The sequence below is a fragment of the Diadema antillarum genome, unplaced genomic scaffold, assembly GCF_040938485.1.
Source record: "Diadema antillarum isolate AM-2024a unplaced genomic scaffold, OU_Dant_1.0 scf00000103, whole genome shotgun sequence".
Taxonomy (NCBI): Eukaryota; Metazoa; Echinodermata; class Echinoidea; order Diadematoida; family Diadematidae; genus Diadema; species Diadema antillarum.
Window position 1 is genome coordinate 3,818,520 of NW_027270992.1, and position 24,508 is coordinate 3,843,027.

Consider the following 24,508-nt stretch of genomic DNA (forward strand, 5'->3'; position numbering starts at 1 on the left):
CTAGATTCGCTTCTGTTCAGCCGTCACTGGGCGTCAGTCATTACAATTTTTTTTTTCTTATTGAAAGAGATTACAATCACAGCATCTTAATTGTAAATTACGCAACCAACTGTGCAATTAACTTAAACAGCCCAGTCACTGTAACGTTTAAGTAAATTTACCAGAGCTGTATTCGCACAGCGTACTAACATGCTAACACTAACACTCAGTCCGGGAAACCGCTCATGAGGACCGCCCCCGCGTACGAGGATGGTCCCTCCTCATGAGGACCTCCCCCCGCCTCATGAGGCCCCCCGGGGAACGCCTCATGAGGCCCCCCATTCACTTCTTATTCATCTCACATCTGACGTATAAATTGTCGCAACTTTGCACGGTGATTTTTTGTTACACACACATGTCCACTATCCATGATGAAAAGAAGAAAAAATCCTGTCTGTTTTTTTTTTCAAAAATCGAGTTTTAATCAACCGATGCAGAGCGCCCATCAAAACACGGGCGCCAGCGCGTTCGCACAATGCAAGACTGCCGCACCTAGCGGCCTGATCCGACTAAATATTTTCGATGCTTTTTTCTGCGGCTCTCACCTCTCCGCGCACGAATCAGCCTCGTGAAGCTGAAGTCTGACATCTTTTTACACAAATTCGTAACGAGAAAAATTAAATCAGTAGTATAGAAACCTGATCTTGTCCATATATTCCAAATTACTATTCCACACTGATAGAGTAGGTGGGTAGATGACATACTCCAGTTTGTTAGCAAAATAATCACTTTGTAGGTATGACGAGTTCACTTTCTTCGTCAATTCCGCCCACGATTCCGCCGCCCGCTTACCGTTTGGGCGCTTTCTCTGGAATCATCCCGCGACGCGACGTACGTCGCATCACATCACGCATCCAGCACATACCAGTCTGGTATGTGCTGGATGCGTGATGTGATGCGACGTACGTCGCGTCGCGGGATGATTCCAGAAAAAGCGCCCAAACGGCGGAATCGTGGGCAGAATTGACGAAGAAAGTGAACTCGTCATACCTACAAAGTGATTATTTTGCTAACAAACTGGAGTATGTCATCTACCCACCTACTCTATCAGTGTGGAATTGCCATTTGGAATATATGGACAAGATCAGGTTAGTACTGATTTAATTTTTCTCGTTACGAATTTGTGTAAAAAGATGTCAGACTTCAGCTTCACGAGGCTGATTCGTGCGCGGAGAGGTGAGAGCCGCAGAAAAAAGCATCGAAAATATTTAGTCGGATCAGGCCGCTAGGTGCGGCAGTCTTGCATTGTGCGAACGCGCTGGCGCCCATGTTTTGATGGGCGCTCTGGAGCTCTGCATCGGTTGATTAAAACTCGATTTTTGAAAAAAAAACCAGACAGGATTTTTTCTTCTTTTCATCATGGATAGTGGACATGTGTGTGTAACAAAAAATCACCGTGCAAAGTTGCGACAATTTATACGTCAGATGTGAGATGAATAAGAAGTGAATGGGGGGCCTCATGAGGCGTTCCCCGGGGGGCCTCATGAGGCAGGGGGAGGTCCTCATGAGGAGGGACCATCCTCGTACGCGGGGGCGGTCCTCATGAGCGGGTTTCCCGGACTGCACAGCGTCTGGTCGGGCTACTGTGCAATCAACCTCGGCGCGCTGTAACCAGGAACACTAACAATAACATTCAGTACCGGTAACAGTATGTGCGTTGGGGTGGTCGCTGGTCAGTGAATGCTGGTGGTGCGGTTATGCATACATTTCATACAATGCCAATGGCAATGGCAATGTGGCAGGCTGGCTGGCTTGTGCTTAGAAAAAACACAGCAGGAATAAACACGAGTGGGACTGTTGTCGAACTGTACCATCGGGATAAAGTTACTTGGTAAAAAGATCACACGCATTTATGCAAGTCACCGCAAAATACTATAAAATAGTAAAATGAAGATTACCTGTATTCTTTCTTATCATTCGGACTTTTCATTACTACGGGGAGACCAGTTTCAGAAAATGCATTTTCCTCAGATGTTACCTCCATTGCAGCACAGGTAAACGCCGTTGGGCGTTTGTTCACACAATCGTACGTACAATGCATGTGTACGTGTACACGTGCTGCTGATGTTGGCTTTCTGCACGCCCAGCCGTCGGGTCATCTACCGGCTTTACATCGGGGCGGGCTTAGGCGGGCGGGCGCCGTGCCTGCGATCGAGCGGGCACGCACGGCGGCACCTAGCTAGCTAGCTACAGGTCCATACGTGACTGCTGGTGCTGCTGGTGAATGGGCGATGCTATTAAAGTTTGAGAAGTGGTAGCAAGGCAAGGTGAGGATCGTAAGAGCAAGAGTGAGTTACGAGAACGGAGATTTATAGCATAAGCGCCAAAAATTGCGTTAATAGAGTTTTGATTTTTCCATTATAAAGTTTATTCAAGTTGAAAAAATCAGTGATAGTTCCCGAGTCCATTACCGGTTACACTACAGAGTACAGTGATGTTAACAGCCAGCGCCTCAATGGCCCGGCGGCGCCCCAGCCCAGTGGACGTACCAGTGCTGCATGCTCGCGCTGCACCGGCTGGTGGTGTTTCACAAAGAATTTAAGTCGATCTTTAATTAGATTTTAAGATCATCTTAAAATTATGGTAGGCTGTGTGTAACTTCCATAATATTCCAACTTTCATATAAGAAGGAAAGTTTGCGAGATTTTTTTCATACAGATTTTGATTAACAAAATAAAGTAACTTTAGAAATCAAGGGACAAAGCAAAAAGGATTTTTCTGTAAATTTTTATGTAACAATTTAAAGAGGATTCTGAAAACGTTACGATTAGAACCTCAATGAAACTGAAAAGTGAAACCAATGACATACCATAATTTTAACTCAATCTTAACTTTTAAGCTCGACTTAAATTCTTCGTGAAACACCCGGGGCCTGCACTATTGCCCCCTTGTTGCTTTAATTGTAGCAACGGAGTATGAGTTGTCGTCGGGCTACTTGTACGTTCACTACTGAATTAATGTTCTAACGTAAGAGTCTAGCTACAATTATAAATTGTAGGCAGTATTAAAGTGTCGGTTCTATTTCTTTGATGTTGATGTGCCATTGATATTTGGTAGGTTGTTTTTTTTTCTTCAAAGTATCAAAATAGCAAAGCCTTGCCCTTACCAAAAAACAACAACAACAAACAAAAAACGAAACAAAAAACTAGACAGTGTGTGTAGACTAAATATTGTAGATCTAGAAAATAGAGTTCTGATATTTGATGCATAGGATTTCTAGTGGTAATCATTTCAATCTTTTATATCTTTAAAAGGCAGTCACCTCACCTGATTGTATTTGTTAGTCACATGTATCGGTGATTAATTTCAAGATAAATGCACCTTTCTCTTCGTTGATTTTATATTGTTCCCTATATTAACTTTTCACTGTCTGTACTATCCTAGGTTTTACCACTTCTTGTAGGAATTGTGTGTGGAGTTAACTTTTGCATTGGGCTGGAGTGGAGGAGACATCATGACTCAAAATAGCAGAGGAGTGCTGCACTTTCCAGCTATTAAATTGTTCATCAAGCAGCTTGGGTTAGATGCTGTGACATCAACTCTAGCTCCCAAGGGTAACTGTTTTTGTTATTGGTGTTACATGTACTTTTAGGATTGTACAAGCAATTGCTGCTATTTGATTTAGCTTTCTAGACACATCTATTGAATGGTTAATTCCTGTGCAAAAAGGAGAGACATATGTCTGGTGGAATAGTTTCAAAAGTATCACACCAGTCTAAATGCACTTTATGTTGTAATGTGTACATGTGTGCTATATTGTCCAGAAATAACTTTCTTCAAGAAAGACTAATTGTATATCAGTTGGTATTGGACATCTTAAAAGATTTGACTTGTTCATGTACCTATTGGCATAATTTTGTAGTAGGCTCAAAGTCATTTGCTTTTATGTAATACCACCAATGTTTAAAGGGGAAGGCTAGTAACTGATCAGTGGGAATCAGTGGAAATGCTGGGAGATGATTGTTCCAATCCTTATGGGATTCATTCAAGAGTTCATTGTACATCTATTGTTGTGTGAAAATGATTTGCTTCAGAATGGTCTCATATTCAAGTAATGTGCAGTTTAATGCTTCCAGGTTAGCGTCCCTGGTCAGTGACGGAGCATTAATCTGCACATTACTTGAATATGAGACCGTTCTGAAGCAAATCATTTTCACACAACAATAGATATACAATGAACTCTTGAATGAATCCCATAAGGATTGGAACAATCATCTCCCAGCATTTCCACTGATTCCCACTGATCAGTTACTAGCCTTCCCCTTTAAACTTCAGGGAAAACAAAAGGAAATTGTTTTTAAAAGGGGGAATATTTCCTAAAGTCTGCAGTTTACAGTGTAAAGTTTGTTGAAGTAATTAGTAAGCTCATGGACCAGAATATGAACAGTATAGGGAATGACATCATGTGATTCAAAGCATACATTATTTCCTGCTTCCTAAAGATTTGAAGTATGCAGTGTATTTGTTGAACAGCTCCTCAAATCAGTTTGTTCTTGCTTACATTACCTCTCAGGTCTGGTCTGGCTTCAAGGGGTTCTGGTCAGCGTGGATGAAAGCAAAGATGAGGCCATCCTCGATGACTGCACCTCGACAACAAGGGTTGATTACAGCACCACCAAAAAGCTGCGCAGCGAAGGCAGTGACATCTTCAGAAGTGAGGTCATGGTTTAAATAGAGATGTTGTGATAATCCTACTACCTCGATCATTCAAATCTTGGTTGGTAGTCAGGGAGTTGTCATTTTGTTAGCCCTTATACAGTTATTTCTTCAGGGGTGAGGTGATGGTCAGAGATGTGGTGGTGTCACTGCTACTTTGGTGTCTTGGTACCCATTTTCAGTGTTTGCTAATCCCACGTCGTATCCAATTTCATGCTAATCATAACTAGGAATCAGATTTGAAGGAAACTTGGGAGGGGTTGCTTGAGATGGCTGCATCTATCATCATTTTCACTTTTATGTGTCTAATAGTTTTATTATTATTATTATCTTTTTTTAAAGGATAACTGCATTTGAAGGAAGAAGATATACTTTAGTAATGTAACATCAAAGTACTGTTTACAAATCCTTTCAACACTAATCCCTTAATTTTGACCACAGGTGATTACATTTCTTTTGATATCATTGATAATTTGATAATCATAGCAGATGTTATCTCGGCAATAAAAGTGGCACTGACAAATTTCAAAACAAGGGAACTCATTGTCATGGTGTGTTTTTTCCTCCCTACAGCTGGATCCCATGTGATGGTGATTGGCAGGGTTGTGTCCTTGCCTCCAAACTCGCTCATCAAGGCAGTCAAGATTTCTCCCATCGGCAACGACGGCCTGGACGAGTCGGCCTGGCCCATGGAGGTCGTCCATCAGCAGCAACATCTTCGCCAGAGGAGCCTGCAGCAGCTTGAGGAGGCGTTTCCAGACACGTTCAGCCAGGGGATGTGGGATGATACATGACGGAAATTCCGGTGTCACGACGAGGATAAGGATTAGGATTTAGGGAATGGCATATGAGAAAAGACAGGATGAGGGTCTCCTCTGAGATGAAGCGGATGTCAAAGGGAGTTACCAAGAGATGGAGATTGAGGGAGAGGTATTTGATGAAAAGTGGAGGGATGTCATCTGACATGGGATAGATGTGATAGAAATAAGTTCACTGGGAATAAAGACTGGGGTAGTGGCATCTTTGTGGACAAGGATGGGTTGTCCTTACTGTTGAAGAGAGCAGTCATTGAGAGTGACTTCGTACACTTTATATGGGTCAGTTAGTTAACTTCTGCTTTGAAAATTCCTAGTCTGAAGTTATGGTATGGAAATAGCATTGATCATTACCACATAAAAATATGTAGTTTTGAGTGGGTCAAATCTTCCTTTTAATCTTGACGATCGTGAATCGGGGGAGTGTATTAGGAATAGGTCATTGACTTGTTCCAGTCTGAGCGGAGTTTCTGTGTGATTTATCATAAACACAAATAAGAATGATAATGAGTAGCATGTGGTATGGGAGAGCAAAACAGTTCCATACATTATTGGTGTTGTGATTAAATTTGGGAGACAGAGTATGTGATTTGACAATAAGGAACGAAATGTGCAGTGTTCTGTTCTGGATGGTCTGGTTTTGTTAAGTTCAACTATACTTCAGTCTTTGCTCATGAAATACAACTGTCAGTCTTGCCACATGCTCCTAGAGTGGCAGAGAACATGAGTATATCTTCCAAATAGGTGACCAATTGGATCATGTTGAGCTCCACAAGGTCCTTGACTGTTAACTAGTCTGTAGGGCATCTGTAAGATTTCACCGAGTCCCAGTTGTACTCTTAAAAGTTGTTCACTTTATTGCATTGTCATCCACAGCGATTAAACCCTTGTGCCATGCATCGTAGGTGCCGGTTTTGAACCAGTCAGCATATAACGCACATATTACTTTATGCGACACTGCCCCAGTCCTTATAGATTGGCAGATATCATCAAAAATATTAAGGGAAATAATTGCTAATCTCCAAAATAAAAGAAAAAGAGGACTTCCATCAATACTCAGACTTTCGGGGGAGTGTTGAGTTTTCTGCAGGGAGAGAACTCATCCCCTTCTGTTAAACCAGCAATTTCCAAAATAGTTGAATGCCAAAACTACTTAAAAAATGGGGACTGATAGGGTCTTTTGCGGACCTTGCACCTTCCCCTACTCAAAGAAATGTCCTCCGTGACATTTCATCAGAACTCAGTTTAATTTTCATTTATGCTTCATCCATCCATGCCACTGGAACAGAATCTGACAAGCGGATGTGTATCGATATACTGCAGGTTAATAATGTGTAATTAGTATTACAGTGTGACCTCATGGGCAAGCAATAACCTGGTTGTTATGGCACAGTATGTTACACTGCCCATACCATCCTACCGTGCATGTGCTGAACTTGACATTGAATTTCTTCTTAAGTTCAAGAAAATTCAATCCTCTTCATATTTTAAAGAATATCCACTAATAAGCAATCACAGTGTGTGAAATCCCTACAATTATGAGGAGAGACCTTCATGACTTCGTCTTTCCTTCGTTTTGTGAGAACCCTTTTAAATGACTGCACATATCACTAAAAAGTAGTTATCTTGTTTTTGACTCTTCTCCATTACCTTGACAAGAAAAGTCTTTGGACTCAAAATTCGTATTTGGCAGGGCTAGGCATCAGTTACATTGCTTTACATATCGCCTATACCTAATATCAAACTGAACCTACGTTTGTGAGCTTGCACATTTGTTGATTCTATCCATGGAGCTACATATCCAAGGACATACATAGTTTCTGTCCACGCATGGTGCTTCAACTGTTGTATCTAGCTCCATGTTTCACTAATATGCCATTGTTGGCATCGGTGCCCAAGTGTGCTGAGGCGGAGAGGCACCCTCGGGAATCCTAGGTCACATGGTTTGGTTAGGCACAGGAGAGGGTGTGTCTGAGATTGCTGGCTGTAGTTGTGAGGGAGACCCTGGTGAGCAGCCGGGTAGCAGTATTCTGGCCAGGGTGGATCCTGTTGGGAAGGGTGCAGAAGGCCTAGGTATCAACAGCCGTGATGGTTGTGGCACTCCCTCTCGTTGATGGGATGACATGGTGCTGAGCTGAGGTCAGTCATATGAAGCACCACACATGTATGTGCATTGCACCAGGTGTGGTGTATGGGGACTGCTGCACAGAGCTCAGAGGCAGGTAGAGAGCCACAAAGACTGCATTCATTCTTCCCTCAGTGGAACCCTGAGCCTGCCTGCCCAGTTTGTGGCAGACAAGAGCCTGTGGAACCCTTCTAGTCCTTGTAGAAGTCTGTCAAACACACTTTGTAGGGCATTTCTGTCAGATTCTGCATCATCTGTCATGATAACTTTTTGACCTTAATTGTCCTCTGCTAAAAAGAAGGCATCATGTGGAAAGGCCTTTCAAAAGCTTTGAACCTCTCTGGAGTACTTCTTGTGCTTCAGACGTTGTAATTAAAACACCCAGTGGTAGTGCTCCAGCTGCACTATATGTCATTATGAGGAAAACTCTACATCTGTGGTGATCCAATCCACCAGACAAATTTACAAACACCAGTTCACTACTTTGCTTTATCAAAGCATGTATGTGTTTCATAAAGTCTGTACAAAGTGCAATTCATATGTTTTCCTTAATGCGTACCACCCTGGCTGTCACATCCTCCCAAGTGTTGTAGCTGGAGACTTTTTGTTCAAGGTCTTTAAGCATTGCCTTGCCATCTGGATGTCCATAATTTTCTTTGAAGATCTTGTGGTACAGCCTGGGTTTAGGAGAAAGAAATAAAGTATATAAAAAAAAAACGTCTGCAAGCAAATAATATTTAACATAATAATCATAAAACAAAAGTGTGGTGCTAACTATGCAATACTAAACTGGTGTTAAATCTCTGTTGGTATTACTGTAATGCTCATTGCATGGTGTCACTTCAGAATGTATATCTTTTTTGAGGATGGTTGGGGGGGGGGATTGATTAGTTCCTGAATCTGTTTGATTAAGTCTATCTTATTCTTGAAATATATTTTCATGTTTGCCCATACTAGGTGTATATATGTGTTCCCCCCTTTTTTTTTCATTTACATATTTAAATTGCATACCACCTGTGAGTGGACGAGATAATTGTAGACGTCTGGATACTCAACTGCGGGCCAGCGGGAGGCATCATTCTGCCAGGAATCAGCTGGGTGCTTATACGGGCAATTCGATGAATGTAGTCCAATTACGGCTAATTTTTGGTTGTACCTCCTCAGTGAATCACCTTGGAGGCCATCCAAGTATTCATATGACATCTTTCTTCTTTGAAAACATGTTGAAAAGGATGTAAAATGCACAGAAAAGGTAATAACAATTCGGAGTTTACAGTGTGCAACAGCACGCAATATGGCAAGTTGGCTTTTGTTTGTACCTTCGCGATCGGTTGCTAAGTGGAAGTTGTGTTCACCGAGTGAAAATCCCCGGATGTCCGGCCTTGGATGTCCGACCCCGAAAATTTATCATAATCTTAGTATATGTGAAGTATATAGCTAGGTTGTATGCATAACCAGCACATGGTTTGGGGGCGCGCATACTCGTGTCGTCGCGCGTAGTTGACTGAGTGCATCTGCATTGCCGTTGCTCTCCCCTGGTTTGTAGACGAGCTTGTAGTCGTGAGCGCCCATCTTTGAATACAGGAGGATGCCATCGTCTGTATTGCTCACGTAGCATCAAATAGCCCCAGCAAGGGTTTGTGATCTGTCGCAATCACAGGTACTGATGAAATTTACGTACACCAAAGCGATTGCGAGACCCTCCCGGTCAATCTGTCCATAGTTCTTCTCTGCTTGTGTAAGCGAATGTGATGCATATGCGATCGGTCTCTCACTGCTGTCCGCCATTTTGTGAGCAAGGACCATACCCACTCCATATGGGCTTGCGTCACAGTTGAGAACGAGTGGTTTCCTTGCATCGTGGTGGACCAACACCTTGTCTGACGTTAGCAGCATTTTCGATGATCCGAATGCACGCTGCTGCTCGGCTCCCCAGACTCGTATGGTATTCTTTTGCAGCAATACATGCAGGGGTGCCAAGATGGTTGACAAATTTGGCATGAATTTCCCGTAGTAGTTGAGAATGCCAAGGTAAGATTTCAACTCAGACATATTCATAGGTGTAGGCGCCTCTTTTACCGCTGTCACCTTCTCTTCTGTCAGATGGATTCCGGTCTGTGAGATGCAATAGCCCACGCACATCACTTCCGGTGCGAAAAACACACATGTCTGTTCTTTAACTTCAGCATCTTACAAACACAACTCACACTTTTAAATTTCCTTTTATACTCCTCTCCTTAATCTCACAGAAGCACAAAAGTAAGTATGAAAACATATACATCAGTATATTTAGGAATGGCTTGCACGACAACTAGAGCAGGCCATTAATTGTCAGTATGTATGCATATAACGACACAATGCATTTGTGTTCGCTTTCAACATGTAATATGACACAACTGTGTATTGGTGATGATAAACCCCTAATAAACCCAGGATAAAAACCAGAGATAAAACGTCTCAATGAGCAAAAAACTCTGGAAAACCTTGTGGCTCATTAAGAAGCATACATTAATACCGAATTATTACAAATAAATTAAACTGGTCGTGGTGAAGATGCAAGCTAGAATGATTTTCTACACACGCTAATGCCAGTATATGCCCAACAGTAAAAACTTTACTCAGCTAACAAGCCATCCGTGGCATTCCGGACTATTCAAACGTCCGATTTTCTGGCTCCGACTGAATGCATAAGCATGAATTACATTAACAAACAAACAACATTTGCCTGCTATACAAATGTAACGCAGGCAAAGAATATTCTTGTGTTTCAAGCACAGGCCATCTTCGTTGAGGTGACTGAAAACTTTGTCAAGGTTGTTGATATGGCAAGAATCTATGAAAATGCTGTTTTTTCTTTGTGGCATCTTTATCCTTTTTCTTCTGAGCCCTTGATTCTGCCCGAAGAAGACGTTTTTCGTCGTCAGAGTTGTCAGGCAAACTATTTTTCTCGTATTCGTCGACTGTTGCCCATCTTCCTTCGGAGCTGTTTGCGATTTTAATCAGCTTTTGTCTATGGTCCAAAATATGAATACCTTCACTTATTCTCTCCTGTGCTTCCCTCTTGCCTGGGATCCGTCCTCGTTTAGCAAAGCGTCCGCTTCTCTAAGCTTTCTTGTCACTTTAGCATTAACTTTATATTGCTCTTCATTGCCAAGTTAGCGAAATTTATACTCGTCCTTATCTATCTCTTTAATTTTTGCGATTTGGACATCACGGAGTTCACATTGATTATCGCTGATTTTTTGCTGGAAAGCTCCGAGCTTGTCTGTAATCAGCGAATCTAGATAGTTTAGCAAATCCGCTTGACTTTCACAGATTTTTGCTGTCACGAAATCAGCTACGTCGGCCAGCTCCACAACTGGTCGTGGTGAAGATGTAAGCTAGAATGATTTACTACACACGTTAACGCCACTATATGCCCAAACCGGCCAATTTTTGCGAGGAGTTCAACACTGTACACTCCGTATGGGCCGTGTCGTTTCTTACTGCTTTCAGTACTAGACAAAGTTGATGATGATGTCGATGATGTATTGTATGCCCACCTTCCAGGACTTCATCGATCTTATCATTCGATGAAGTCCTCAAATCCAGCTTAGTGAATGATGTACCTCCAGATAGAGATGTGAACAGCTCCTCCACTCTCAGCAAGGGGTAGATATCAGTCTTGGAGACTCAATTGACTGTCGTTTTATAGTCTCCGCATATTCGCAATGCATCAGACTATTTCAAAACAGGCACAATCAAGGCTGCCCATCTCGAAAATCTCGCTGGTTGGATCACTCCCTCCTCTTGCAGATGGCCCAGCTCATCTTTGACCTGCTCTTTCAATGAAAATGAAACAGGCCGCGCTTTACCAAACTTGGACTGAGCATCCTCGTGAATGGCAATCTGCACTGTTTGACCCTTCAGCTTGCCTATCTTGGAAAAGGTCGCTGTACTTTGCGAGCACGCTGCCGACTGAGGTGGTCTGCTCTACCACTGCAATGGTATTCCAGTCGAGCTTTAGCCGTGCTGGTCAGTTCCTCCCCTCTGAATTAGGCCCGTCAACTATGACAGCTAGTAAGGGAAGATTCAGGTCCTGGGCATTATGTCTCACATTCACTTGACATGCACCCACTACAGGTATTTTGTCCCAGTATATGTTCTCAAAACCACATCAGACTGGGACAGCTGAGGTTGATGCTTCCACGCGCGATATGTTGACTCACTGACTATTGATAGCGTTGCTCCGGTATTGATCTCCATGACGGTTGTATTTTGGGAAATCCCCAACTCCAGCAACATGGGAGCCTCCTTTTTCGGTGATGCCTTGTGCATGTAGTACTCCTCAGCGTTATCCTTGCGAGGTGTCGACTGTTCTGTGCTAGTCTCTGCTACGAACTTTGTTTGGACCTCCTTCCTCTGCACGGAATTAGTCTTGCTCTGACAGACTTTCGCGAAGTGGTATCGATTGCTTTGCACTTGCCTTTGTTGTGCCCCTGACCACAGCGATAGCACAAGTTGCAATGCTGAGCTCTGGGTTTGCCCTTCTTGTGTCCTGACTGCTGCTACAACACTTTGTTTGTTGCACCATTTCCGCATGGAGCCTGTGTTGATTGCAGATCAGACACATTTCTTTCAGCCATCTCCACACTTGTTGCAATGTTAGTGGCCGTGGTGAGATCAAGCTTCTTCTCAGCTAGAAGAATACTACACTACACTACTACACTACATGGTGTCTCTTTACTGCCCAGAGAGTTTCACTAAGAGCTGTCACTGTGGCTGCTGTGAGGTCAAGAAGACAGAAGACAAGGGAATCAAAAGGGATCTCGTAAGGAATCTCGTCAAAAGAGTTCATGCACGAAACCTTGTACATTGAAACTCCTTAGAACGAGACATGGCTGACTACAGTACAATAAAACGATGATTCCCGAAGAAACCTTTGTCTTTTGTCTTCTTGACCTCACGGCAGCCAAAATTGCATAATCATTGTTAAGCCACAAAAATGTCAATTAATGCCTTATAGTCATATATCTGATAGATTTTTGCAACAAAATCTTCTCGATATTAGAATCAATGAACTTCAAATTCTTGATGGCCACTTTGTAATTTTGATTGAGTCTTGTGAGGCCCATGACCTCTTCTTCAAATCCTCAGCATTGTTCGTTTGTTATGCAGCCATCACCCTCTGCAGAGCCATCAGCATCACTTAGCTCTTGGTTTCCGAGAGATTTGTCAGGCTGTGAAGTCAGGAACGTCCACTGGTGCAGTCTCTGGCCGTCCTTCCTCAATCTTCAGTTCTGAGTAGCATTTAAACTCATTTTATCCTTGTCCTGAGTAATGGTTATCGTCTTCAATTTTCTTGAAAAATGCTCTCAGTTGTTTCATTTTATGGAGGATTTAATTTACAGCGCAATCAATTTCATGTTCTTTCATTCTTTGACTGATCTTCCTTTTAGCATAACGAGGACAGGTAGTTTGTCGACGAAGTTTGCCTAATCCGCCTGGATTACTAGTCTTTTCCCTGTGTAACACCTATAAGGTCATGTCCTCCGCAATGTAAACGAGGTGTTGCAGAATGTAACCCTCCATGAGTGTGCTTGAATTATTCCTGTCCGTCAGCTCTCCATGGAGTGCATCAAATGTACACCACATGCCATCACTTTCCTACAGTCTACAGCTGAAGTGTTGACCCTTATATGCCGTTAGTCCTTGTAATTTGTATCGTGCATCGTTCACTGTTAGGACAAGTTGGTACATGAGCGGCATATCTTGCTGCGCCTCAACGTGGTATACGATGGGGGACATTACGAGGACAGGTGGTTTGCCATTGAAGTGCTTGAACTTCCGCCTGGATACCACTCTTTTTCCTGTGCAACGCACATTCTTTTCCAACGTGGACCTGCATGAGGTTTCTTTTGCTGCCATCCATACGTTTATGGCATCTTGCACAGAGCCGATGTGACTACCCTGTGGAATTCCCAAGGTTATACTGTCACTTGACATTGTGTGGTTTCCTGCATTGATACAGTCAGGCATCGTGCATTTCCAATCCTGTTCAGTCGCTTGAAAACAAGACAGCCATCTCAGGAACCAGTGATGTTCGGTGCCATAAGCTCTCCATGTCTGATGAGAGTGCAGCTGTATTTCTTGTTTACAGATCTTGTTAAGCCACAGAATTTTGGCCATTGTCCAATCTCCACTTGAGGCCAGAGCCAGAATGTTGCTGATTTGCTTGATTTCCATCAGATGATTTCTGGTGAGGATGTCACGTAGAAGAGGATATCTGTCTCTCATAATGGTGAAGATGTATAGGAGATTGTCAATAGTACAGGTATTGCTCAGGCTGATTTTTTTGCCATGGTAATATGCTGTTCCTCCCCATCGAGGAAAATTTGTCCCTATCGGAAGGCCAAACGGTACCCTTACCCATTCGTGCAGACCCCAGGGCATGACGAATGCTGTAAGGGGCCGGCTCTCTTCAGACATGAATCCCTGGTGGTACGCTTTGCCCTGATCAAGGGTGCTGAACCAAACATTACCCGCCAACCCATCCAAGACATCTTGCATACGGGGAATGGGCTGGCGGTCAGGGATAGTTTTGCTATTCAGCCCCCTATAATCTATGCAAAGGCGCAGCCCACCATCCTTCTTCCGGACACATACCACCGGGGACGCGTATGGAGACTCGGATTTCACAATCCATCCCCTTTCAATGAGGTCCTGTAAGTACGTCCTCACCTCCTGATACAGTGGCCGGGGGATTGACTGGTAGGTTCTCTGCACGGGGATGTTGTCAGTTAACCGGATCTTCATCTGCAGATCAGGAATGCACCCCATATCGTCGTCTCCAGTAGAGAAAACACCAGCTTCTTGCTGTAATAGTTCCTCAGCGTCACGTCTTTGATCTTTGGTGAGTTGACTAAAGTCAAAACCAGTGCCTTGGTGATCTTCCCTACCAGTTAAGACAGAAGATACAGTTGCCTTTGGTACTGTTGGGTTCATGTTGGGTAAGGGTGAATCTGTGGGGAGGATACTCCTGACCTGTTGTAACTGCCCCAGTGGGGTGCAGCGGGGAAGGATGATGTCCCTGGGAGTCTGGTTGTGGATGGGTATTTGCAGGCGGCAAGAGTTTCCTGGTCGCAACTGAACTAAGCCCGGTTCAATTTCCAGTCCTGTCGTGTCCACAGAATGCCTATCTGGTTCAAAGAGAACAGTCATCCTTTCTCTGATTGGTCCAGGTCGCACACGTACTGCTAGTAGGGTTGTCTTCCCTGCAGGAATTACCTCAGACTGTCCTTCTAGACAACTTTGTAAGTCTTCTGGTTGATCCTGGCTTTTCTTTGTGTTCTGGTATATTCACAGTTTTTTTGCGTCTGGTGGCAGTTTGCTTTGTCTTTAGCATTTTGTCTATATTCACCTTGAACAATGCTGATGACGGTTTAAACGTCGTCGTCCCGCTTCTCTCTACGCCAAGCTCATCATCTGTGCTAGACAGCTCTGTAGGTCCGATAGGTAATTTTGGTTTCTCCTTGTCTTTTTGTTTCTTCATTGAGGTATTGCTACTGGTGGCAGTTTGCTGTGTCCTTGGCATTTTGTTTGTGTTCACCTGGAACAATGTTGATGACGGTTTAAACGTCTTCACGCTTCTCTTTACGCCAAACTCAACGTCTGTGGTGTTTGGCTTATATTCATTCCTGCAATCGTCTGTCGTTTTGGGGTTCTCTTGTGATTGTGTGCAATGTGGTGTAATCGTGGCTGATCTCTTTCTGGCCCAAATTTCCTCTGGGTTGGAGTCGTCTTCTTGCCTTCCTTTCCTTGTCCTTTTTGGTCTTGGCATTTTCTCTGGGGGAGAAAAGTACCTTGATCTGTTTTTCACTTGTGTTTTGCTGCCCTTCTTTACTGGTTTTGTCAAGTTCGTCTCACGGATGCGACCGACGATATTAACGTAAGACTCTCTTATAAATTCGACTGGTCTGAGGCGTCGACCCCGTATGCCTCGAAGGTATGATTGCTTGCATACTCCGAACCAGTTTTCAACATTGGCATTCGTTTCCCTGTTGGTAACGAGTTCCTCTGAAATTGTTTTGTCATTACTGTATCGTTGCACATTCCCTAGAAAAACCCCACTCCACAGCGGGAAAACGTGCAAAAAGTGACGAAGTAAAAGGTCTGTGACACCCTGTGTGTAGTACTCATTGCGTTCTCCGACTTGCATGCCTCTGTTAGTGGTTATTTCGTCAGCTGTTCTCTTTACACTCGTAAACTCGGCATGCCAAGGAGAAGACTCTCGGCAGGATGTTTAGGTTTGGCTTAGCCTGGTCGTAAGTTAGATGGGGCTAGATGTACTCGAGGGATGATGAAGGTCGATGACTCACTGCATGAGGTGAAGAGTAGTGGTAGGGGTCATTGATCGACTGGTCTGAGGGGAAGAGATATATCTGGTCATAGTAGAATGGGAGGGAGTAGTGATAACTTTGTGTATAATACACATTACAGTATAATCTGGCCTGGGGGTGGCCTTAGGCCAGCTTTCTTGTATTTGCAACAGTCCTGATTCCCAAGACTGCAAGTACATTGTGTCCCAGCTTCCCTCTTACGGCAAGACCCTCTGGGCAGTGCAGCCAAGGTTAATTGGACATTCTCCTGGACACCTGTCGAGTATGCCCTCCGGCACTACCTGCTGTCCAGCCTCTTGATATCTCTATTCGAGCCATAATGAATCTAAGAATCATATATCTGTACCGCCTTCTACCACTCTTAGGATACCACTATGCCAAAACCATCTCGTATGCTCTGTCCTTCCTTCTGCAGTAGGGTTTCACTTGTCTTCCCCTGTCTCAGACTTTGATGTTCGTCATGTTCAATTTAAAAATGAGTACTCCATACCTGAAACCAGCAGTCTGAATACACATACAACTTGACCTAACCGTCACTCTCTGAGTAAAAACATTCTCAGTGTTTACCTTGGTGCTTGCCCATGGACTTTGATGAAATTGATATTAAAACAGCACAGCTAACAGCTGAACTCATGCAGATTCGATATGATCTGCTTCAACATACTCTAATGCAATAAATGCATCGTATACTAATCCCAACATTAATGTTTAACAGATTGATAAATATCGATCAAACGCTCAATGATGATATTTACAGTGTGAATTGAATGTTAGGTGGAGATGATTGTAACAGCATTTTGGTGAATTCTCCAGTAGAAGAATAAACTTCTGCATGGGTCTACTGAATTCTGACAGCTTCCCATCCAGACAACCCTTTTTGACTTTCTTTGTTCTGTCTGTCATTGTCCTCCCACCAGAGGAAGTTAAGGAAATCATAATCATTTTCATCAACTCCGAACTGGAAGAACATTTTCTCTACATCACATAATGCCACTTTGTGTTTTCAGAACCTACACAGAACTCCTGTCAGTGCGTCAGCCATATCTGAACCCTTCAACAAGTGATCATTCAAGCACGTGCCTCCAAATCTGGCTGAACAATCAAAGGCTATTCCGAGTTTCTGTGTCTTCTAGTGGTACACACCATGGTGGGGAATGTGGTTTGTGGACCCAAGAGGTGCCTCATTCTCAACTTGTTCTGCAAAGCCTGTATCAATGATATCTGTCATAAAGGCTAGATAATGTTCCTTGTTATGTACACTTGTATGGTACATATAGCTGCCATACCTGTACCTTAGCCCTGTTTCATAAAGCTGTTCGTAAAGTTACGAACAACTTATGAGCAACTGGTGATCAATTCTGATGTGCTATACTTATCAGAATTTCCATAATGTAGCACAAGAACCAATCACCAGTCGCTCGTAAGTCGTTCGTAACTTTACGAACAGCTTTATGAAACACCCCCCCCCCCCCCCCCCCCCCCCTGCTTGTACTTCTTGCCTCTCCCTATCTTTCTGTGAAGATGCTGGAACTGAGTGGATGCAGGCTTTTGTCGAGCGGGGATCTGACATATTTGTGACATGTATCGGATAGCTGTTTCATTTCCTTGCGGAGCTTGATGCTTCCACCTTTTTTCTCGAAGTAACTATCCACAGGTTGGGGTCAAATCGCGAGGAGAATTTCTCTCGCTTCCGCTGTGTAGTGAAAACGTGATCCCCTGGGTTGAATGTCCGTGGTTGCGAATGCTTCCTGCTGTCATGGTACGCTTTCATGTTCACTTTGTACTGGTACCATTGGTCATGTTGTCGTTGACGTTGACAGCAATTTTGTGAGAAGCTCAGGGTTGTAGAGAAGCTTTGCTGTTGTAGCCAGTGTCTTCGGATGGGACGTTGGATCAGTAGACAAGAAGAAAAGCTAGCATAGGTTGATGCAAATTGAGGTTGGTATTCCTGTTCTGATGGTTTTCATAAGAGTGACATTGAATCGTTCTACTTCTGCATTTGCTTGGGAGTGATAGGTTGTGATGCAACAGTGTTCGAACTTGATCGATTTCAGGTAATCCGCGAACTCCTGCAAAAAGAACTGTGGTCCATTGTTTGTCACAATTTTGTCTGCTAATCCATTGTGCTCGATATTGTGTCTGTGCAAGTGTAGTATTGTGTATACACTATATGGTGTAGCTGAACAACACTGCCCTACTTTGGCAAAAGGAAGCAAGTGACAAAAGTGACATTTCTCGTAAAAGAGCAAAATGTGTCTCTCATTTACACTGACGTCAGTGGACTATCATGATGTCTTATCTAACATATCTCTTAGTAGGATGAGTGTTTCTGTATGAAATTATGTGAATTTTGACAACATCAATACCTCAAATTCAGATGGTACAGTACACTCCCATCATAACGAACACGGTTATAACAAAATTCTGGTTACAATGAAGTAAAATATAGGGCCGCAACATTGTCAACTCTATGTATTTTTATTATGCCTCCGCCACGAAGTGGTGCCGGATGCATTATGTTTTCGGGTTGTCCGTCCGTCCGTCCTTCCGTCCGTCCTTCCGTCCGTCCGTAATGCATTTTGTGGACAGGGTAACTATCAAAACCTTTTGAGGTATCCTAATCAAACTTGGCATGTATGTGTATTAGGGGGTGAAGTTGTGCCTATCAACTTTTGGGTGCACATGCTCAAGGTCAAAGGTCAAAAGGTCAAGGTCAAATGCTTAAAATTTCACTATTTCCCCCATATCTATGCAATGCCTGAAGATATTTTCTTTAAACTTAGTGTATACATGTATTACCCAATTAAGATTCTCTGGTAAAAGTTTGGGGTCATGAGGTCAAAAGGTCAAAAGGTCAAGTAAAATGTTAAAATTTCACTTTTTTCTCTGTATCTTGGAAATTGTTCAAGGTATCTTTATGGAACAAAGTATATATACATGTACTGACTGGCAGTGGTTATCTAGGGAATTTGGGGTTCGTGGGGTCAAAGGTCAGGGGTCAAAGGTCAAGGGCAATACCGGTACTTCAAAATTTTACTATTTTCCTTATATTTATGCAATGCCAGCAGGATTATTTTTGTTAAACTTGATGCATGCATGTATAACCCACTAGATATTCTCTGGGATTTTTTTTTCTTTTGCCAAGAAGGTCAAAGGTCAAAAGGTCAAAGATCAAGTGAAAGTGCTGAACTTACTTCTTTCTCCATATCTCGGAAGTGGCTCAAGTTATCTCTAAACTTAGTACATATTTATGTATGTTCTGCCTGACAGTGATTCTCTTATGAATCAAAGGCCAGATGAAAATGATAACAATTTACTGTTCAATACAGAAATTGCACTTTTACTCCATACCTTGAAAATTACTCAAGTGTGTAAACTAATATGAAAGGGTCAAAGTCGAAGTTAAAGTTCTTAAATCCCCAAATACATGCTCTCCTATTTATCCAATTAAACATAGGTCAAGGAAGGTGAACATTCGATACATTTGTGACAAACATGTCATTTTAATATTTTGCCAATTTTGTGAAAATGTAATCACACATTGTCCCCATGTACTATAGACCTATTAGGAGAATTATGCATTATGGCGGAGGCATACCAGTCGCCATAGCGACATTTCTAGTTGTTTATTCATTCGGTTATAACGAAATTTCGATATAGCGAAAGAAAATTGCCGGTCCCGAGGACTTCGTTATAACGGGAGTCCACTGTATGTCACTTGCTTCCTTTTGCCAAAGTAGGGCAGAACAGGTCTCATTCAATTCATAGTCTCCCTTCTCATACACTACATCCTTCTCACAGCTTCCCTCCCATAGCCAAGCTTAATTATCACCTCCCTGGTTTCTTTCTTGTGGTCAAGATCAGGTAATCTTCCGACATGCTGATAAGCCACTGGAAAGTCACCAGAAAGTGTTTTGTAAACACATACAGTGTAATGTACTGTGGAAGTGTGATGTAGTATAGTGGGGAACATTGAATAAAGAAAGAGACTTGCATTTTGACTCCAAGAAGAAGCAGTCATGCCTCTATTATTCTCTCACTTGGTCTATTAAAAAAGCATCTAATACTACCCCAATAGACATAAAGGCCCAAATTCATGAAGGTGGTACAATTGAAACCATGGTTTAAACCATGTGCAATTTGTATGGAGCGCCAAGTGTCGCATGGCCTATTTCGTTACGAAATCAGTCATTTTGTTGACAAAATATTTAACTAAATGTTGTTATTTCGTTACTAGATGGTAATTTCATCAACGAAATGACTGATTTCATAACGAAATAGGCCATGCGACACTTGACGCTCCATACAAATTGCCCATGGTTTCAATTGTACCACCTTCGTGAATTCGGGCCAAAAAGTAATTCTGATCTACTCTTGAAGGGAAGGGGCATTTGAAGGTGACTATTCTCGCACTGAGATACATGTATTTTGGTCTTGAATGCTTGACAAACTTAATGTTTTCCTGTGAGTAGACTTTATCCCGGTGATGCTTCTCGGTGAAGTTTGCCTCTAGTACCTGGAGAACATCCTTTGGCGTAACACTCAACATCTCTCGTGTAACAACTCTACCACAGTGACTTGAGAAAGTAGTAGTACATTGTACCTCCTTCTTCTGTTATACATGTACCAATAATGCTCCATCCCAGGTCAGTCTGAATAGCATAAGGTTTAGTGTAAATCACCGGTAACAACCTTTCTAGGAGCCAACGCTTTACGGCAATTATACCCAATCGGCAGTCCAACCTCGGAGACTTGAAGGGCAGGCATGTCCTGAGCGACCTCTTGAAGATGTGGCCACTTGTCAGCTGTGTCTTTCATAGGGATATGCTGGTGGTCTGCAGTAATCAACTCTCGTGTATAACATTTTGTTGTCTTGACTTGGGTATGGGAGGTCATCCCTCTTAACCCTATAGGCCGGTTCCGCGCGATGTATCACTTTCCAGAATTCTTAGATCCGCCCTCGGTGATTGTTCTGACGCCAACCACACTGGAAAATCATGGACGTATCAGTGGTCTTCCCAAAATTCAACTTCTGGGACGTGGTTACTGCTTGATCTGGTGCATTTCTCGATGGTTTTGGGTCTGATCTTCACTGCCACCAGTGTTGGGTTGCCACTCACGCAAGGTGGAGATACGTGTATTACGCTTGCTGTAGACCTCACATGTGTGCCTCTTCTTGCAGTCCTTTGAGAAGTGGCCCTTCCATAGGCAACCAAAGCAGAGGCGGGAGTCTTGAATGAATTATTTAACTGTTTGCCTTCATCTAGTGTTTTGGCCATGAATTGTGAGCACTTTTCCAACTGGTGGTCTGTAGCGGCGCACAAGCTGCAGGATTATGGAACCTTCTTCTTGATTGGTCCTTTACTCCCTGACTGGGGTATAGAAGAAACTCTGCTTTGCTTGTCTTTTGTTTCTGTGGACGCCCAGATTTCGCTCTTTTCACAGCCTTTGGTTGCAAATACAGAGCTTTTGTCTCTTTTGACTTCCCTTCTGTCTTTGGCTCTCGATCCTTCCTGTGAAGTTCCTTCTTGACTCCTCAATGCGTTCAATGAGGAAATCGCATTGTTCGTAATGAGTGCTTCCTTTGACAAGAAGGCTGCAAACTCTGCGAAAGTTGGATGATTCTTGTATTCTTTGAGGGCCTCAGTCACAACAGGATTCCACCTTGAGATGAGCCATTCAGGCAGTTTGTTCATGAGCTTCTGATTTTCTAGGCAGTCATTTAGCACTTGAAGTCCTTCAACATGATATGCCATTACATCACAGCAACTGGTGAAGAAATCTGCAAATTTCTGCAGGGCTGGCACATCTTTGGAACTGATCTTTGGCCATTTGTTCAGGTGGTCTCTAAAGGCCTAGAGAACCTTGAATGGTGTCCATACCTCTTCACAGCATCTTCCATGCCTCATCATATGTGTCGTCGGTGATACCAAAGAAAAAGCTGGATAGTGCATCCTTATAGCAGGCCCAGACACATGCTGTTTCAAGTAGTTTGTACAACTTTTCTTCAGGTGGTAGCATCCCATGTTCTATTAGGGTGAATTTGACATAGTTGACTTCTCCCTCGGTCCTGATGACTCCCTGAAGAAATATGAGACACAGAAAATGGGATTTAAATAAGTGGGATTAGAAACAAATTGCAATCATCAAAATAATCCAATTGAATCAATACAAGCTGGTCATTTTATTGCTTACTTCATCATACTCAGCTGTTACACTTTTTTATACTTTGTGATATTTTGTCCTACACACAGAGAAATTACGGTTCTATTCAGGTTCTGTTTAGGGTTCATATCGTTGTAACACCAGCGGCTCCATTTAAGGTCGTGTTTTTCACCCCAAAAAGGGGTGCTTATTTGGCACCCTATATTTAACACCATATATGGTGCATACACACTGTATTTGCACCCCTTCATTGGGTTCTTTTTCTGCACCCCATGTGGTGAACAAAAACTAAGGTGCAAACTTGCACCCTTTTTGGTTCATATCGTTGTAAAAATAGCGACTCCATTTAGGGTTCTATTTTGCTAAAATGTTATATTTTAAGACCCTGACGTGGCATTAAAAGAATTAATCATATTGGGTGTTATCAATGCAAAAATCTGATTGTAATTTTTTTGGGACATGCTGCAGTAAGTCGCCCCAAAAATTACAACTAGATTTTCGAATTGATAACACCCAATATGATCGACCTGTCTAAGTGCTACTTCGGGGTCTTAAAATATAACATCGTAGCTCTATTTTGCAGAAAACCCCATTCAATTTGGTTAAGCGGTCACAGAGAAATGTGGATTGTTGTAAAGCATGTCATGAGTCTGATTCTTCCAATTTTAGCAATTCAATGCTCTTGTGTGTGAATGATAGACAGAATTTGGACGGAAGAGATTCTCAACATCCTCTACAAAATTCCTCATTTTTCCTTGACCACTGAAGCAAATCGAATGGGGTTTTCTGTAAGATGTGGGCAATGAGTTACCACTGGTATAGTTTCATACCCTGAGTTTGTATTTAGATTGATTCACTATTGTTAAAGATATCATTGCGGAGGGCCCCGTTGTATTTTTTTGGGGGGACATACGGTATTTTGCAAACAAAAAAATTGCTAACCTTCATTTCATGGAGTGGCTTCAGGCTCACCTTCAGTTAAAATCAGGGAGGTAATCATTAAAATGGAAAGATGTGTCTAGAGCTGTGGTGCGTAGAAATTCTAAGTGGGGGGTCGAGGGATTCAGTCTGACCTATCTCAAATTTGATAAGGTTTAAAGGTACCTCCTGACATATGGGAGTCTTATTATTATGCCTCCGCCCTGAAGGATGCCGGAGGCATATATTTTCAGGTTGTTTGTCTGTCTCCAGGGCCGTAGGGATGTATCTAAGGAAAAAAATTGATGGACTTTCATCAAACCTGGTTCAGGGATACTACATGATGCTGATGATCGTATTGGATTTTTTACTAGATCTGCTAAAAGTCAGACGTTTGAAAATAACATTTTCGCTACTTCTCCAGTCAGGGAAATCGGTGTACTCGTGTATACTCGTTGGTACTCGTTGCTGCATTCAGTTGGGTACAGCAAGGTTTCATCCTCTGCTCTCACAGGAAAGCCGACTCCCAACTTCTTGTTCTCGTAGTCAAGGTATATCTGCTCCTCGGCTTCAGCAACCTGCAGCTTGGTCTTCATAGCTAACCTCAGCTTACGCTGCGTAAGTCGAAACTCCTAGAGCTCTTAGTTCTTGATGCGTTTCCATAGCAGCTGATTCAGCTGCCAAATAGCTGCCCTTCTGGCCATCACTCTCAGAAGAACTGGCATGGCTTCCAAACTGACTCAACGAGGAACCAGGATTGACATCCTGAGCATCTTCCATCTCCAGCTCTGGCACCTTGTATGGCTCACCAGTGTCTCAAGGTTGACCTGCATTACTCATCCTGAAGACCGTTATTGAACTTGATGTTGGCGACACACCATGACAACACCGATGATAAATAATCAATCAAACACAGGTCACTTTGGTCCAGTACATGAGACCAAGCTAACACCATGCATGCATCAGCATGGATCAGCAAGGTTCAATCTGTAAGTGAAATTTAACAAACAAAGTTCGACATACAATCAATATTGGAATATGTACCTGCTACAGTATGGGATCAAGTATAAAACACACTTGTGATTTACCATATGTATCTTGTTTGTGTGACTTATTCTGTGTCATGTCTAGCGCATGCACCTTCTCCAGTGAATATCATCGGAATTCACATATGGCGTATCACTGCTTAAGCTCTATGACTATGGCATTCCTAATCTATAACACACATGCTATTTTCCTTGTCTCCGACCTTGATAAATGTTCTGACAACAAGTCAAGGCCAACCTAGATTTTCTGACTTCAATCTTCATACATGTCTTAAATTCTCCTAAATGAACCATGTATACACTAATTTTCTTCATAAGGCACGTCATACCTGCCTGCATGTAACATTGTTCTTTCTGTCAACTTCA

General features: G+C 42.8%; 1 protein-coding gene across 1 annotated transcript in view; it reads right to left on the reverse strand.

Moving 5' to 3' along the window:
• The window catches only part of LOC139719022 (nardilysin-like), a 33,827-nt gene extending 31,804 nt beyond the window's left edge, over nucleotides 1-2,023 (reverse strand). Inside the window, exon 1 of the mRNA XM_071630464.1 lies at nucleotides 1,938-2,023. Coding sequence (XP_071486565.1) covers nucleotides 1,938-2,023 — 86 coding nt within the window. The remainder of the gene's footprint in view (nucleotides 1-1,937) is intronic.
• Nucleotides 2,024-24,508: the final 22,485 nt, after the last annotated feature.